At 39.3% G+C, this 16,230-nt stretch overlaps 1 protein-coding gene across 4 annotated transcripts in view; it reads left to right on the top strand.

Moving 5' to 3' along the window:
• The window catches only part of USP15 (ubiquitin specific peptidase 15), a 135,034-nt gene extending 126,459 nt beyond the window's left edge, over positions 1-8,575 (top strand). For 2 of the 4 annotated variants that reach the window (XM_075551351.1, XM_075551350.1), the window contains 2 exons: positions 3,817-3,905; positions 6,686-8,574. In XM_075551351.1, coding sequence (XP_075407466.1) covers positions 3,817-3,905; positions 6,686-6,868 — 272 coding nt within the window. In that variant the 3' untranslated portion in view covers positions 6,869-8,574. Of the gene's footprint in view, positions 1-3,816; positions 3,906-6,685 lie in introns of all 4 variants that reach the window. The other 2 variants (XM_075551349.1, XM_075551352.1) reach the window with 2 other exon arrangements.
• Positions 8,576-16,230: the final 7,655 nt, after the last annotated feature.

Here is a 16,230-nt window from a genome sequence, read left to right as displayed (position 1 = left end):
TGCTTTTGTCTCTCAGGGTTTTTTTTGTTGAGAGTGATGTGGTCTGTTGATTTTTATTTTCCTCAATCCTTGTAGGCCCTATGTTTTGGGGAGACCATGGAGGCCCTGGGTCTTTCTCTGTGTTGCTATTAAGGATGCTTTCAGGGGGCTGCCTGTGACCTACTATAGAGGTGGGTCAGACTGCCGTGTAAGCAGATTTCCTCGAGGTTCAGTGGCGAACAGTGGTGAGAAGTGTCAGTGACTGGAGTTGGAGATGGAGCCTATGTATGCCCCCTGGTCTGTCATGCATGCTTAGCAGCCTTTTTTCTTATTTAATTAAAAATAATTTGAATTGCTTAAAATTAAACAATTAAAATTAAACCATGTTTAAAGATGCCTGATAGAAGGCCAAGGTGGAGGAGGCCTTGATGTTACAGGAGTGATGCTGATCTAGGGCTCCGAAGCCAGGCGATGTGTGGGGAAAGGATGCTCTTCAGATCAAGCATGCACTTCCCACAGTTCACTGAGTGCTGGAGTGCTGAGCTGGTAGGCAGAAGCTGCGCTGTTGGGAAGAGCACCGCAGCAGCGAGCCTCCGTGCTGGCCAGAACTTGCTGGGGCAGCAAGGCATAGCATTCAGGGATGCAGCCATGCTGGGAACACGCTGCAGGGTGCTGCAGTGGCATGGGCTGGCCCAGGAGCAGGAAGAAGCGGTATGGGCTCAGGCAGCGGGTGTATCGCCAGCAGGAGCAACGGGGAGTGCCCAGGACTGGCGGGGCGAGGAGGCATCCCTGGCGGGGAGCAGGATCAAAGCTAATGGGAACCGGCGGTGGCGCTGGTGGAGGGGTCCCAGGCAATTTTGCGTGTGGACCGCCCCCAGTCACAAGTCACCTAACCAGCTACAGGTAGACTGAAGGTCATTTTCCAGGACCCTGGGTGAATGGAAGGAGGGACCCAACCCCGGCTGGATTGCTGCCACATGGGGAAAGGGGAACTGCAGGAAATGAAAACTTCTCTCCTAGTGGAGCACCACAAGTAGTCAGCTGCTGCAGGGGGTCCTGCAACAGCTCCGTGTGTCTCAGTGAAGCAGCCAAGCAACTCCTGGCTTGGAGACCTGGCCTGTGGGTGAGGTGGTTCAATTACTGCTCGTTGCGGTGTGGTGCTGAGGCAGCTCAGCCTGATGAGTCAAGATATCCCAAGGATCAGATCCCAGATCTCAGCAACACCAGCTCAGGATAGATGCGTGGGTCCAGGGGATGGCTTGTCCCAGGGGTTCTCTCACTCCCCAGAATCCTCCTACGGGGACACCTGGACACTAGACTTGCCTCGCACAAAAGAGTCCTCAGTATGTGCCGCTCACCTGGGTGCCATCTTGACTGGTCTCCCTTTACCTTTCTAATGTTTTTAGTGTGTGTGCTTTTGTAAATCATACATTATTTTTAATTTTCAGAACAGTTTTGTGCTTGGGATATCAATGTGTTTCTTGCATATATATTTGATCATTCTGACCGTTCATAGTTTATATCCACCATATCATGTTCTACCTGTCCACTTTCTTAATGGTGACATCTGATTTCCTTTAGCTTTTCTACCACCTTGAGATAAACATTACTGTTTATGTGCTTGCGCTGGGCCTGCCAGTTTGTCGTGCAGTGGTTAGAATGTTGCAGTGAGACCAGAACCTATACCACTGCTATTTCAATAGAGCAAGGCTACCCCTGGTGGACAGATTTTCTTTTAGCTTTCAGACAAAAGCCACTAGAAAAAAGGACCTAGTAATCTACTTCTGGGGAGGGGATTAGCCAGTGAAAAACCTTGTAAATAACAATGGAACATTGCCTGAGAATAATGCTAGAAGGTGCTTTCCCAAGGCTGGGAGGTACTCAATCTATATGCTGTATAAATAATCTAAGAGTTTAACTGTATGAAAAAAACATGACATCAGGATTGGGAAATTTTATAAACAGCCTGTGGTCGGCAGGTAACACAATCTTGCTAAAAGTGAAGAGGATTTGAAGCATTTTCTGGTCAAGATCAAAGACTACAACCTTCAGCATGCGTTACATCTTAACACTGTAGTTATTTTAATAGAATTGCCAGAAAAGAATTGTCATAGAAGGGGGAGGCGGGGGGGAAAGAAGTGGATGTTAACTAACCCAGGGACAAACAACAAGTGATCCAAAATTGATGGCAAGGAGTGTGTGGGAGGCCTCGTAAGGTTTGATAAAGGGCAGTGTAGCTGAGAGGAATTCCTGAAACCCGAATGAAGACCAAACATGATAGTGGGGCAAGAGGAAAGTAAAGGAAATAGAGGAAAGAAGGTCTAAATACAGGCATGTACATATGTAAATATATTTATATATAACAATAGGGAAATAAAGTTATGTTCATATTTTTATAGGTTTAGGATTAAGGTAGCAGATGGACATTGGGTCTCTTCTCAAATACTCCCTCAATACAAGAAAACTTTGTTATATTAAACTGGCATTCCAATGTGTACCTTCCCGACACGATTGCTGAAGACAAAAATGGATGCATAAGCAAATGTGGTGAAGAAAGCTGATGTTATCCAGCTATCAAAAGATAATAGCAGCTGAGTCTTAAAGGCTTGAAAATAAGCGAGCAGCCATCTAACTGAGAAGCAAAAAAGTCCACATGGAAAAAGCACACTGGTCTACATGATCACGAGGTGTCGATGGGATCAGGTTTCGAGCATCAAAGAACAAAAAAGCATATCATTGTGAATGAGGGAGAGTGTGGAGTGGAGACCCAAAGCCCATCTGTAGGCAACTGGACATCCCCTCACAGAAGAGTCGTGAGGAGGAGAGGAGCCAGTCAGGGTGCAGTATAGCAACAATGAAACATACAACTTCCCTGTAGTTCTTTAATGCTTCCTTCCCACACTATCTTGATCCAAATTCTACCTTACAAATCCAGCTAGACCAGAGGATGTACACTGGTACAGATAGCAACTGGAAACACAGGGAATCCTGGACATATAAGCCCCTCAAACCAATATTGAGACTAGCAATACCAGGAGGAGAAGGGGTAGGTGGGGTAGAAAGGATGAACTGATCACAAGGATCTACATGTAACCCTTTTCCCTGGGGGACGGACAACAGAAAATGGGAGAAGGGAGACATCAGACAATATAAGACATGACAGAATATTAATATATAAATTATCAAAGGTTCAGATGGGAGGGCAGGTGGGGAGGGAGGGGAAAAATGAGGAGCTGATACCAAGGGCTCTCTCTGTTGATGCCAACAAATGTACAAATGTGGTTGACATAATGGATGGATGAATGGATTGTGATAAGAGTTGTACAAACCCCCAATAAAATGATTTTAAAATGGAAAGAAAATTTAAATAATAGCTTAAGTTTCGAACTTTGGAGTTAGAGTTAGGCCTGAGTTTAATGCCTGACAGTGCTATCCAACAACTCTACTTCCTTGGATAAATTAACACTGTTAATGCCTCAGCTTCCTCAACTCTAAAATGGGGAAAATAGTGATACTTTCTTTGTGAAATAATATACCTAAAGTGTGGATAGTACTGCGCTTATATAAATGTCAATTTCCATTTACTGTCATTGTTACTCTACAATTTTTATAAAAATCTGTGTCTCTGAGGTGAAAAACCATTTCATGAAAAGTACATTAAGTGTCTATATTGTAAGAATTACTCCCAGAACCTATAATAGATTGAATCAGTTGAATGTATCATGTAGATGATTATCACGTAGTATTTTATATTCTTCATGATGAAGATTTTATAGTTTCCTCCAGGAAATATTGTAGTTCATTGTAGTTATAGAAGTGATTGTGTTCTCTCACTAGATACTGCTTTTGCAAAAAATAAAGATGATGGAAAATGGTACTATTTTGACGACAGTAGTGTTTCAAATGCATCCGAAGACCAAATTGTGGTAAGTGTGTCTTATTCCTGATAATCAGAGGATCAGCATTTTAAGAGTACAGATGAAGAAAAGTGGTCCATAGAACACTGTACTTTATAATCTAACAGCTATAGTATCCAAGAAAGACTTGCTCTGATTTAAATAATGTAAAATTTGTCATGTATTTGCCCACTAACAGAATAAGTTAGAGTGAGGAAACACTTCTGGTAATTTCCAATATGGGTTGATGTTTTAATGAAAATTATGTTTCTCTGAAAAGTAATTTTAGGTCTTGACTTTCTAGAGGTCAGGTACTTAAAGGCAGGACACTACAACAGAAAGACATCTCTTAAGGGTTAATCTTGTCTGAGATCTCCACAGTAAAGACGTCCTGCTTTATAGCGGTTAAGCATTTTGAACTTAACTATAAATTGTTTTTAAATATTTTTTACTTGTAACTTTGAAATATTTTGAATTACAAAAATGATTACATTGCATTAGTATAATCTATGTGCCACAGCTGGAGACAAATTTGGCATCTCTTAGGCGCCACAGAGCAGATTCTTATTTTCGGATACTAATTGATGGAAGATGACTTCCTATATTCTAGGGGAGAGTTTAAGAATGCTTGATAAGAGTTGATTTTTCTATGTATTTGCCTCTATAAATTTTGCTTAGTGATCATATTAGAAAGAGTAAGAGCTACAGTGTTTGCTCATGTCGTGGTCGCTGATATGTACAAAAGGTTTCTGTTCTGGAGAGTCATGGCTGCTTCCCCTTGTTTCCCAGCTGAATGTGCCCCTTTAGGGCAGAGACTACCATAGTAGATCATAGTGCTCTAAAACCTTCCACTTCAAATTTTCAACCTCAGCATATTGACAAAATCATTGTTTTGATCTGTTGTGGTCTGTCATCAGGCCGGAAACCATGTTTGTTTATTTCTTTATAGGTATAGTATACGAATGTTAATAAATCTTGCTTGTATGTCTACAGTTATAGCAAATAAATACTTGAACACTATTGTATTTTTTCAACTGTTTATATGCCGTACTTCTAGTTTGTATTTGACTCCTAATTTTAAGTCATATGCTTTTCAATTCTGTTCTTTTTCATCTTTCAACCTAACCTTCCTAAAATTGACTGAATGCTCCATCAGAGGTTTTCATGCCTGCGAATAAAAAATATACATTGTTTTATACAGTAAATGAATTTGATGTTGCTATGCATCTTAGTTTTCTGTCTGTAGGAGACTTTTCTAAACAGGATTGAAAAACAACTATCTTCCTTTTAAGAATCTTGCAATCTGTCGAGGACGGACAAGTAAATTAATCACTGTAGTATGCTAACTACTATTAAATATTGCCAGGTAAAAAGGGAAAAGCTGTCTCAAGTCAGATGTGGGGTTGGAGGAAAAGGACAGGTCAGAGGAGAGCTCTTAATGAAAACTATTTGAAGAGTTTCCAAGTATAAATAGGAGTAAATTAGACAAAAGAAGAAAAGTTGAAAGGAAAGCATGGGGGTGTGACAAGTGTGGAATTGTAGAGGAACCATAAAGATTTTAACTGAAAGGAAAGACTCTTCTAGGGATATGGGGCAAAAATTAAGCTGGAGATAAAAATTAACATTCCAGTTTAGAAGGGTATCATGCATTAAGTGTTCAGATGTTTTGTTAAAGTTTGTGAGAAAATATTGGATTATTGTTAAGTCATAGAGTAACATTGAATATACATCTTACATCTTAATGTCTCCAGAATACTGTAGAAGATTGAAAGGCGCTGAGACAAAAAGCAGGAAGGCCATTCAGGATGTGCTGTATGTGCTCTGTAATAGCTGACCCAGATATCAGCCGAGGCACCTACTTTTCACGCAAAAACTGCATTAAAAATGTGCTGCCAAACTCAGCTTATACACGAGTGTATACAGTATCTCATAGAGTATCTAGACAGTGGATTTATGAGATATTGTTCTAGGTAAAATTAATAGAATTTCTTTCAGATTAGATATAAATATAGAGATTCAGAGAAAGAAAACTTAAAGATGAGTCTTACATTACCATTCACAGAGATAGGGAATATAGGAAGATCCTTTTATGTTAAATATGTATGTATGACAGCTTTGTAGAAATTTCCATGAAGTAATTGGACTAACAAGATTAGTTCAGGGGAGAGAACATGCGTACATCATAAATTGAGCAGGTAGCCTGATCGGTAGCATTGAAACCACAGATTTCAATGAGCCACCTATTAAAACAATGCAGAAAAGAAGAATGGTGGCTAAGAACAACATCATTTTTTCCCTTGAGAATGTCATGAGCTCACAGAAGAATCTAAGAAGAAATGCAAACAGATGATCTAAGGAAAAGTAGTATTACAGAAACCAAAAATAGATAAAAGTAAATGGCAACTAGAAGTGTAGGTAAAATGGCAGGGATTTGTGGCAAAATATTTAAGGACTTGCTAAAAATAAATAAGTGATAATTAATGGGGGAATTGAGTCCCAAAGCAAACATGGAATAAAGTGAGTCACTAGAAAGAGACTCCACTTTTCTTAGAGATAAGACAAGGCATTTATTACTGTGTATTTATTACTGTGTTTTTTGTTTTTAAATTCCAGGGTCCATTCTTCCTTTATACATAGATATCACTTAGGTTAAATCAAGTTTAATAACTATCATTTGACTATGTGTGGTTTTTCTATTTGATATTTACCCTGTCACAAAAATGTGTTACCAGCTCAAAATTCACGCTAGCTTTAACGTGTCCTTTCAGCGTCACCCCATGTTAATGTCGTCTGTTTGCTTGTTTTGACAGTCTAAAGCAGCATACGTGCTCTTCTACCAGAGACAAGACACTTTCAGTGGAACTGGCTTTTTTCCTCTTGACCAAGAAACTAAAGGTGCTTCAGCTGCCACGGGCGTCCCATTAGAGAGTGACGAAGATAGCAATGATAATGACAATGACATAGAAAACGAAAACTGTATGCACACTAACTAACGAAGGTCCTAGACGCCGTAAGAGAGACTTTCCTGCTGGTGGTATCTATGGAAGTGATGAAATTACCCACCACATTAAAACAGAAGTCTGAGATGAGGAGTTTCCGATACCCGAATGTAAATCCTTTATCAGATTTTAACTTGTGCAGTACTTGAAGTGAAACACAATGAAAACTTTAACAGAATTGTCTCTTAATACATTTACAGTCTTGTATTTACAAGCTAAATATATATAGGAAATCACAAATAAACCCCTTTTAAGTTTCCTGCTGTTTTGATCAATTATGTTTTCTTTAATTTTTGGATGTGAGTTAATTGATTACAAATGTTAAAACTTGTGGATGTTGGTCATTTATTTTGCTCTGATAATAGTGCAAGAAAACTATGGCTGAACTTAGTTTTTTTGGTAATTGATGTACATTAGGCTACCATGTATACTACTATGGTATTTTAGCTGCAACATCAGTGTGGCATAAATACTGCGGTAGTATTCTTGGGAAACCAAATTGTCAAGTCTATTCCTGGTAATCATTGTGGGCCTATGAAAAACCAAATCATGATATACAAAACAATCTTAGGAAATAATTTCCTTTTTTAGTACCATCAAAAACTCACCATATTATGTTAATCTTCATGCTACTGTGAAAACAGGTTTTAGATTTCACATACCTTCTAGTCATTTTTCAGTTAAATGTGTTTTTTTCTATTACTATTGGGATTTACTCCTCAGACATTCAAATTCTTTTTCACTTTAAAAATGCACATTTTCAATTTGATGTTGGTACAAAATTGAAATTTGCTGTCTGTTTTTCTCTGCCCCATTTTTTTGGGTAATTTAGCAACTTTTACCTCTCCCCGTTATATAATATGAGGACAGATTAAATAGTATTCTGTATCCATAGTAATACATCAAGCTTAGATGAGAGATTTTTTTTCGTATGCTGGCCTTTAAATCATTAATGGACAATTGGCTTTTAAGGTAGGTTTGTTAACTTTCTTTGTGTGTTCCTGATGGAATTCACCATAGCCTTACCGCTTTTCTCAGAAGGTAACTTGTAAGAGAATTGGCATTTGCATGTTCCAGAGTCAGACCTGTACAGTATATAAAACACATAAACCTTGAATTTTATTTTAGTTCACTACATTCAAGGATCCAGGATGCCAAAAATATGTGTGAACATTTCAAACATTTTTCATTTCGCTGCTTTTTCCCTTTGATAGAGTTGAGAGAATGTATTGTCAATTGGCTTACAATACTGCCTTTAACAGAAAACCTAAATGCTGGGACACATTTCACATACCGACTACCTGAGAAATCGCTTTGTGTCCCACTGTTATTAAAGCAAAAGGTATAATGTTCTTCATTTGAACTAATCAAATACAATAGATTATAAATTGTGTATTGTAAATAAAAGTTCACTCTGTGAGTGCACATTTTGGTAAATTATTTATTTATGTTAGCATTAAAAAAAATGCATTTGACCAGGATAATTAAGGTATGTTGATCATGGCTTTGCTTTATACCTTGGTATTAAAGCTGATTTTCCATCCTGGTATTTTAAAAGCTGCTTTGGGTTTTTCTTATTATATTTTCCTTTTTTTCTTTTTTTTTTTAAATGTAAACTAACCTCCTGCATGACAGAGGTTAAAATTTTGTCTGCACTTGAGTTCACTTGAGTTTACATTTGAAATGTGCATGTTTATTTATACAGATTTCAATAAAGGTATTCAAGGCCTTATTTAGTCTTTTTATTTCTTACTCTGCATCTTCTGATTAAGACTCCTCCATTTTATGTGTAGATAACTGTGTGCCAGACTTTTCAGTTGTCATTTAACTCATATTAGAAAAGAAAGGATGCCAAAGCAGTGAGTTTTTTGTAACAGAGTTGTTCTTTTGGTTTTATTTTTTTAATAATTTCTGATTTCATACATTCAACAAATGTATTTGTGAATCGACCTACCACTGTTCCAGAGCCTTGAAATACAAGGGCCTCCAAAATGCTTGTGAAAGAATCCCATTATCGTTGGTTATCATTGTCCCATCAACTGTTTGAAACCACCACCCCCTAAAGATTTAAAGAAAAAACAAAGTTAATACCCCAGTTGTTGCTTATTTTGCATAGCGATCTTTTTTTTATCCCTGCCATTGTCTTCAACTCCTACTAAAAGAACTTTGATTTTAAATAGATGATGTTTAACAGTGCAGCGGTACCACTGATTTTGTCAAACTCAAATGACATTTCAGCTGCAAAAATCGGTTTGAAAATACAAAAGAATCATGTATACTTGCTCTCACTAAAAGTACATCTATTCATAGGTAATTACATGGTAGTAGGAATATATCCAGATTAGAATTCTACTTCTAGTTTTGCCACTCAGTGATCATATGACTTTAAATTTCTTACTTTCTAATTTGTTTCTTTGCCTATAAAATAATAATAATCGCTAGCATTTATTGAGCATTGACTTTGTGTAAAGTGTTCTATATATTGCCTGATTGAATCCCTTGACAGCCGTGAGATCTTAGTAGTCGACTCTTAGGTTTCACATGAAGAAATGGGATAATTTTCCCAGGATCACCTGGTAATGGATGATGCCATTAATTCCAGACATTGTTTCTCTTGACTTAATTGCCGTGACCATCTACGCTTTCTTTAAGTGCTCGCTTTCTTCTGTGTGCTGTATTCTTTCAGCAGTCCTACACTTACCCTTGCTTTCCTGGCAACTGGCTGCAAAGCCGCTGACAACAGTGTAAGGGCAGTGCTTTTCCACCAACTGATGTCTTGAGGCTGTCGTCTTATAAGAAGGGAGGACTGTCCCGCAGTGGCACGCCAAAGTGAGGGAGAGAGACAGGTGCCCGAGGGAGGAATGACGTGAGGGAGAGTGACAGGTGCCCGAGGGAGGAATGACGTGAGGGAGAGTGACAGGTGCCCGAGGGAGGAATTTATTGTTACTGACCTAGTTTGGTACTGGTTTGTATTAACCATAAAATGCAGACCAGTTTTTAGTGGCTCTTGTTTTTTCAGGTTGTACAGACTTGATGACTGCTTGTTTACCTGAGGTGACCTCCCACCCCTCCTTCCTTCTTGCTGTGCTTCTGCCTCCCTTGTTTTGCAGTGTAGATAAGCACGTTCTTCCTAGTTCAGTTTTAAGGTAGAAATAAAAAGGTTTCTTGTATGCCATACTGGGAAAAGGGAACCAAAGGGTCTCTAAATTCTCTGAAGATTGAGAAGGAAAAGAAAAAACTTTTCTTTTGAAGCTAAAAATGTTGAAAATTTATAAAAAAGAATGAAGTCCTTTGTTCATGTTTTTTTCACAATAAAATAAAAATTTTATTACACAATTTAACCTAAGGAATTTTGAAACCACTTCTCTTAACCATGAAATTAACACTTCCAAATAATTCTTTGAAGTGCCACATAACCAGAAAATAGAGAGAGGGAAAACATGAGTGTATTTATATTCTTACTAAGTTTACTTGTGTACTCAATTTCAAAACTAAAGTGTGTTTATCAGGTTTTTCTAATGAGAAATTATAATTTTTCATATAAGCATTAGTATAGGTTGCAACAGCCATTATATTTCATATATTAATTCATGCATACTATGCACTAAGCAAAAGAATTTCCAAGTAAAAGTAACAAAGCTTTCATTTAAAACCAGGTTAAGTATACTGAGAGAACTGGTGGTATAGTGGGTTATTCCTTGGCCTGCTTACCACAGGTCAGCAGTTTGAAGCCACCAGCTGGCTCCATGGGAGGAAGATGAGGCTTTCTACTCTGGTAAACAGGCATAATTAAATTTTATCATAAACATTTGAATTTAATTATATACTAACAAATACTTCTAAAGTTGTTTGTGAGTATAACTTGAAAAATTGCATATTTAGAGCCTTCACACGGCCTTCATCAGACATGGATTTATGTTTATCCGATGTTTCATTAATCATTATCTAAAAGATAACAATACAGACTCCAGAGGTTGTGACTTAATATTACATTTGGATACATTTGGTAACAAATATTGTTTTTTGTGGTTAAGGGCGGGGGGAGTGTTCCAATTTTTTTCTTCTTTTTTAATCATTTTATCGGGGCTTATGCAGCTCTTATCACAATCCATACATACATCCGTTGTGTCAAGCACATTTGTACGTTTGTTGCTATCATTTTCAAAACATTTTCTTACTACTTGAGCATTTGGTATCAGCTCCTCATTTTTTTCCCTCCATCCCCCACCCTCCCTCCTTTACGAACCCTTGATAATTTATAAATTGTTATTATTTTTTCAAGTCTTACATTGTCCGATGTCTCCCTTCACCCACGTTTATGTTGTGTGTTCCTTAGGGAGGGGGTTAATCAATCACGATATCATTGTGATCGATTACCCGTACTTTCCCCTTCGCCTCCTGGTGTTGATACTCTAATTATTGGTCCTGAGGAGATTATCTATTCTGGATTCCCTGTGTTTCAAGCACTTATCTGTACCCATGCACATGCACTGGCCTAGCCGATTTGTAAAGTATCATGATAGTGGGAGGAAACATTAAGAAGTAGAGGAAAGCTGAATGTTTTACCTGTACAGCACCCTGACAGGCTCGTCTCTTCCTTATGACCCTTCTTTCTGTAAGGATGTCCAGTTGTCTACAGATGAGTTTTGGGTCTCCACTCTACTTCTCCGCATTGACATTAATATGATTTTTTGTTCTGGATCTTTGATGCCTGACACCTGATCCCATCGACACCGCATGATCGCCACAGACTGGTGTGCTTCCATGTGGGCTTTTTTGCTTCTCAGCTAGATGGCCGCTTGTTTATCTTCAAGCCTTTAAGACCCCAGTCGCTATATCTTTTGATAGCTGGGCTCCATCAGCTTTCTTCACCACATTTGCTATGACCCATTTTGTCTTCAGCAATCCTGTTGGGAAGGTGAGTATCACAAAATGCCTGGTTATTAGAACAAAGTGTTCTTGTATTGAGGGAATACTTGAGTAGAGGCCCAATGTCTGTCTGCTACCTTAATACTTAACATATAAATATATGTGCATAGATCTATTTCCCTATATATGTACATATATTTACATGTGCACATGCTTGTATTTAGGCCTCTATAAATGCCCCTTGCCTCTTAGTTCTTTCCTCGATTTCCTTTTACTTTCCTCTTGTCCCACTGTCATGTTCGGCCTTCATTCAGGTTTCAGTAATTCCTCTTTGTTACATTGCCCTTTTTCAAGCCTTATCAGGCATCCTATGCCTTCCTCGCCATGAATTTTAGATCACTTGTTCCCTTGTCCCTGGTTTTTGTTAACTCCCACTTCCTTTACCCACCTCCCCTCTCACATGTGCCACTCCACCTCCCAACCATTGGACCCTTTTTTTTCCTCCTCTGGATTAGTTATCCCACCTATCTTATCAGATAGACATGTAGAGACAGTAGTCACAAAACCAAGGCAGAGCAGAAGAAAACGACCCCAAAAAAAGCCTAAAAATAATTCCAGGTATGTTTGAAGTAACAAATACTGTTACGTTGCTACCTGCTGGGAATTGCTTCTAACTCATAATGACCATTGTTCAACAAAACACCGCCTGGTCCTGCTCCATCTTCACAATTGTTAAGCCCCGTGTTGCAACCTTTGTCAATCCATCTATTCAAGGGTCTTCCGGTACCAAGTATGATGTCTTTTTCAGAGTCTATCTCTCTTGATAACACATCCAAAATACATGAGTCACTGTCTCACCATCATCATTTCTAAGGAATATTCTGGCTGTACTTTTTTTTTTCCTGGCTGTACTTTCAAGACAGGTGTATTTCTTCTGGCAGTCCGTAACCGTATGCTTACATAATGTAGTTAAATGTTGCAATAGCAACTGAAAATGTTCCATCCACTTTTAAAAATCGAATCAATATATTTCATTCCACTCACTCCTTAGTCTCTTGGACACCAGTCTGTTCTTCTTGTGGGTCTGTTCACTATTCCACCAGAGCAGTGATAGTATTTTTCAGAATACACGAGGCTGAGCAAAAGAATGAATGCTACTACGCTTCCAGTTTATGCTGGCATGGGTTTATTAAAAAAAACATGTTTAAATGTTTTTTATAGTTGTAGATGTCTCTCCGTGATATAGTCACTTTAATTAAAGTGCTTTTTTTTTTTAAGTGAGATCAAAGGATATCTGTTGGGTCGTTTTGGTTCAAAGCAGAGGTCAAACTCAAGGTATGGAGACTCTTGGAGTTCCAAAGGGGTCATTTTGATAGAAGGCACAGGATGACCACGGGGGCTTATTGTGGAGAATTTTAAGAAAATGAATACCCCAGTGCTGAGGGGAAAGCCAAGGAAATTGTGGTGAGGGGAAAGACCAAGCAAATTTGGGGTTTTATTTCCCATCTCAACAAAGCATTTACTCATAGGCTATCCTATGAGAATTTTGTTGGAAAGCCTTACCTCTTATATCCTCCAACCCTGAGCTTACCCTCTCACACTTTTGTTGTTGCCAAAAGCTAAAGGACATTGAAAAGGAACATGATTTGTGTCCCTCAAGAATGCTAAGGTTGCTATTTGGGCACAATGTAAATTGAAGATAAAAGTACTAACAACCTGAGGCATGCAGGTGATGCAATCTTCCTTGCAGAAAGTGGGCACTGAATAAGGAAAACTAAAGAAGAATAAATGCACTTGAATTATGGTGTTGGTGAAGAATATTTTACTATGGATGTGGGAGAAACATCAGCCCCCACAGCTTAATCACGAGTTTGATAGGCACAGTTGTACGGGTGAAATATATAAAGATTATCGTAAGTCAAGCATGAGAGATAGAGGAGAGATGGAAAAAATGGAGTCAGACACATTTCATGGTAGCATGCTCACCTCAGCCCACATGGAAATGGGAGACCGGAGGGCGGGAGAGACGGGGAAGGGAAGGAGGACAAGGGGGAAGGGAACCAGGGGAGAGAGGACCAGAGAGGAGAGGGAGCCGACGAGAAGCCAAGAGGGGCCTGAACAGCTCTTTATTGCTAACCCAGGCCTATATACCTTTGTGGCGAGTGCAAGGCCATTGATTATAGGTAAAGACATGTCACACGAAGAGGTTTCACTATAGGTTATACAGCAATGAGAAGGGGACAATCTAGGGATTTACACACAGTAAGAAGAGGGATTGGGGTACACATGTGACAAGATGGGTGGGTCCTAGATTCAGGATGGCAGCCTAACTTTGGATGTCACTGAGCAGGTGTGACCTGTTCTCTGGCTCACTATAGAAACCGTTCTCAGTAGGATGTAAGCCTCATCTCAGGGACCAGACTAATGGCCACAAGCCTTTAGGGAGAAGTAGCCCATTGTCCTTAACAGCACAGAGCGGGGCCCTATCTGTGGTGGGATTAGACAGTAGTCTGGCAACTGACTGCCTTCAGGGAGGTAACTTGACCATCATTTACCATTAGCTGCAAGCAGTGCCCTAAGTCTAACATATATATATATTTGGGGAAACGACTTTGGAGAAATATTTCTGTTTATCACATACGGACAGGCAGAAGAACAAATCTATCTTGGAAGAGTTACCACCAGAATGCCTCTTAAAGCAAGGATTGTGACTTTGGCTCGCATAGTGTGGACTATTGTCAGGAGAGACCAGTCCCTGGAGAGGGACATCACACTTGGTCGAATGGAGGACAGCGAAAAACAAGAACTTCAATAAGATGGACTGGCCCAGTGACTGCTACAGTGGGCTCACACATAAGAAAAATTTTGAAAATGATTCCGGACCAGACTATTTAGTTGTGTTATAAATAAATGACTGAGTTGGGGCCAACTCAGCACCTAAACTACAGCAACTCTAAATGTCCATCTGCAGTGTGGGACAGCAAACTGATTAGAGCAGCGGTTCTCAACCTGTGGGTCGTGACCCCTTTGGGACGTAAAACAACCATTTCACAGTGGTTGCCTGATTCATAACAGCAAAATTATTCAGCATAAAGGAGCAACAAAAATAATGTTATGGTTGCAGTCACCACAACCTGAGGAACTGTATAAAGGGTCGTGGCATGAGGAAGGTTGAGAACCACTGGATTAGAGGGAAGTGATGAGTCTCTTAAAACTCTGTCTGCTTATCAATGAGTCTTAAAACCTATTTCTACTTGCATGATTTTCTTTTAATGCAATTTTTCATTTTTATTTTTGTGAAAATATACACAGCAAAAAGAACACACATTCTCTGCGCATTTCAGTGGTATTCATATTCTTCAAATTTCATAACCATTGTCACCCCTTTCCAAATTGCCCCACCACAGGTACCCAACTACCATTTAGTGAAGATTTTAATATAGAAGAATCCCAATAAAGTGTGGGTGGGGCGGGGAAATTTTCAAAATCTCAATGGAATGCATATCAGGAGCCATTAAGCTGGATGAACACCAGAAACTAAATATGTTTTATGAGTCTCTGAAGAGTGTATGAAATATCTTAATGCAAGTCCTCACAGAGAGGGCTGCCCAGCTGGAGTGGCAGAACACCCCATCTACACAGGACATGACACCAGAAGTAACATGACCAAACAAGACGAGTTTTGGTTCAGTAGCCCTGGGGTAAGCCCAGAGACCAACATTTCTAGTAAGTTCCCCAGTGTGCTGCTTTTCTGGCGACCTCTTACAGAACTACTGGTGCAGCCTGGTAGAGCGTGAGCTCTGCTCTCATTTCCTGCCCCTGACTCGCATGCATGCACGCGCACGCACACACACACACACACACACACTGTATTATTTCACGTTTTCATGCCTTAGCTTACTTGTCCATATGGGACTAAAAATAAGAGCTGTCTCAAGCTTTGGGGAAGATTCTGTGAGTACTTAATGTCTTGTCTGGTTCACTTTAAGTGCTCAGGTAATGTGAGTTGCCACATTGTTTGGTATTTTTATTGATAGTCCTATTTTTAATCTCTATTAATAATGTTCTGTGTTCAAGAGTAGTTTGTGTTCTGAAGAGCTTTTTGCCAATTCTTTCCCACCCCAAGCTTTCTATTTCCTCTCTTTTGTGCCTTCATAGATAAGTGGGTATCCCCAATCATTGTATTTGTCACATTGAACATCATCTATGCCCGGAAAGTACTTCCCTGGTTTTTATGAGAAGGTCCAATTGCCTTTGGTGAGGGATATTAGTAGCTCTTTGAGAGTAAACCAACACCCTGTGTACCCGTGGCCCTGCTACGATTACCCATATGTCTCAGTGACTGGGAAGTTGACATTGTATCATAATCAGTACACATGAGGTATTATTACCAATAGAGAAGTGCCCAAGTACAGAAAAGGCAGGGTTTGTTTTTTAACGAATGAAAGCAATTCATTCTCATTCATATTCAATATCATTCACATTCA

The sequence above is a fragment of the Tenrec ecaudatus genome, chromosome 6, assembly GCF_050624435.1.
Source record: "Tenrec ecaudatus isolate mTenEca1 chromosome 6, mTenEca1.hap1, whole genome shotgun sequence".
NCBI classification, from domain to species: Eukaryota; Metazoa; Chordata; class Mammalia; order Afrosoricida; family Tenrecidae; genus Tenrec; species Tenrec ecaudatus.
This window is presented reverse-complemented; position numbering and strand designations above follow the sequence as displayed.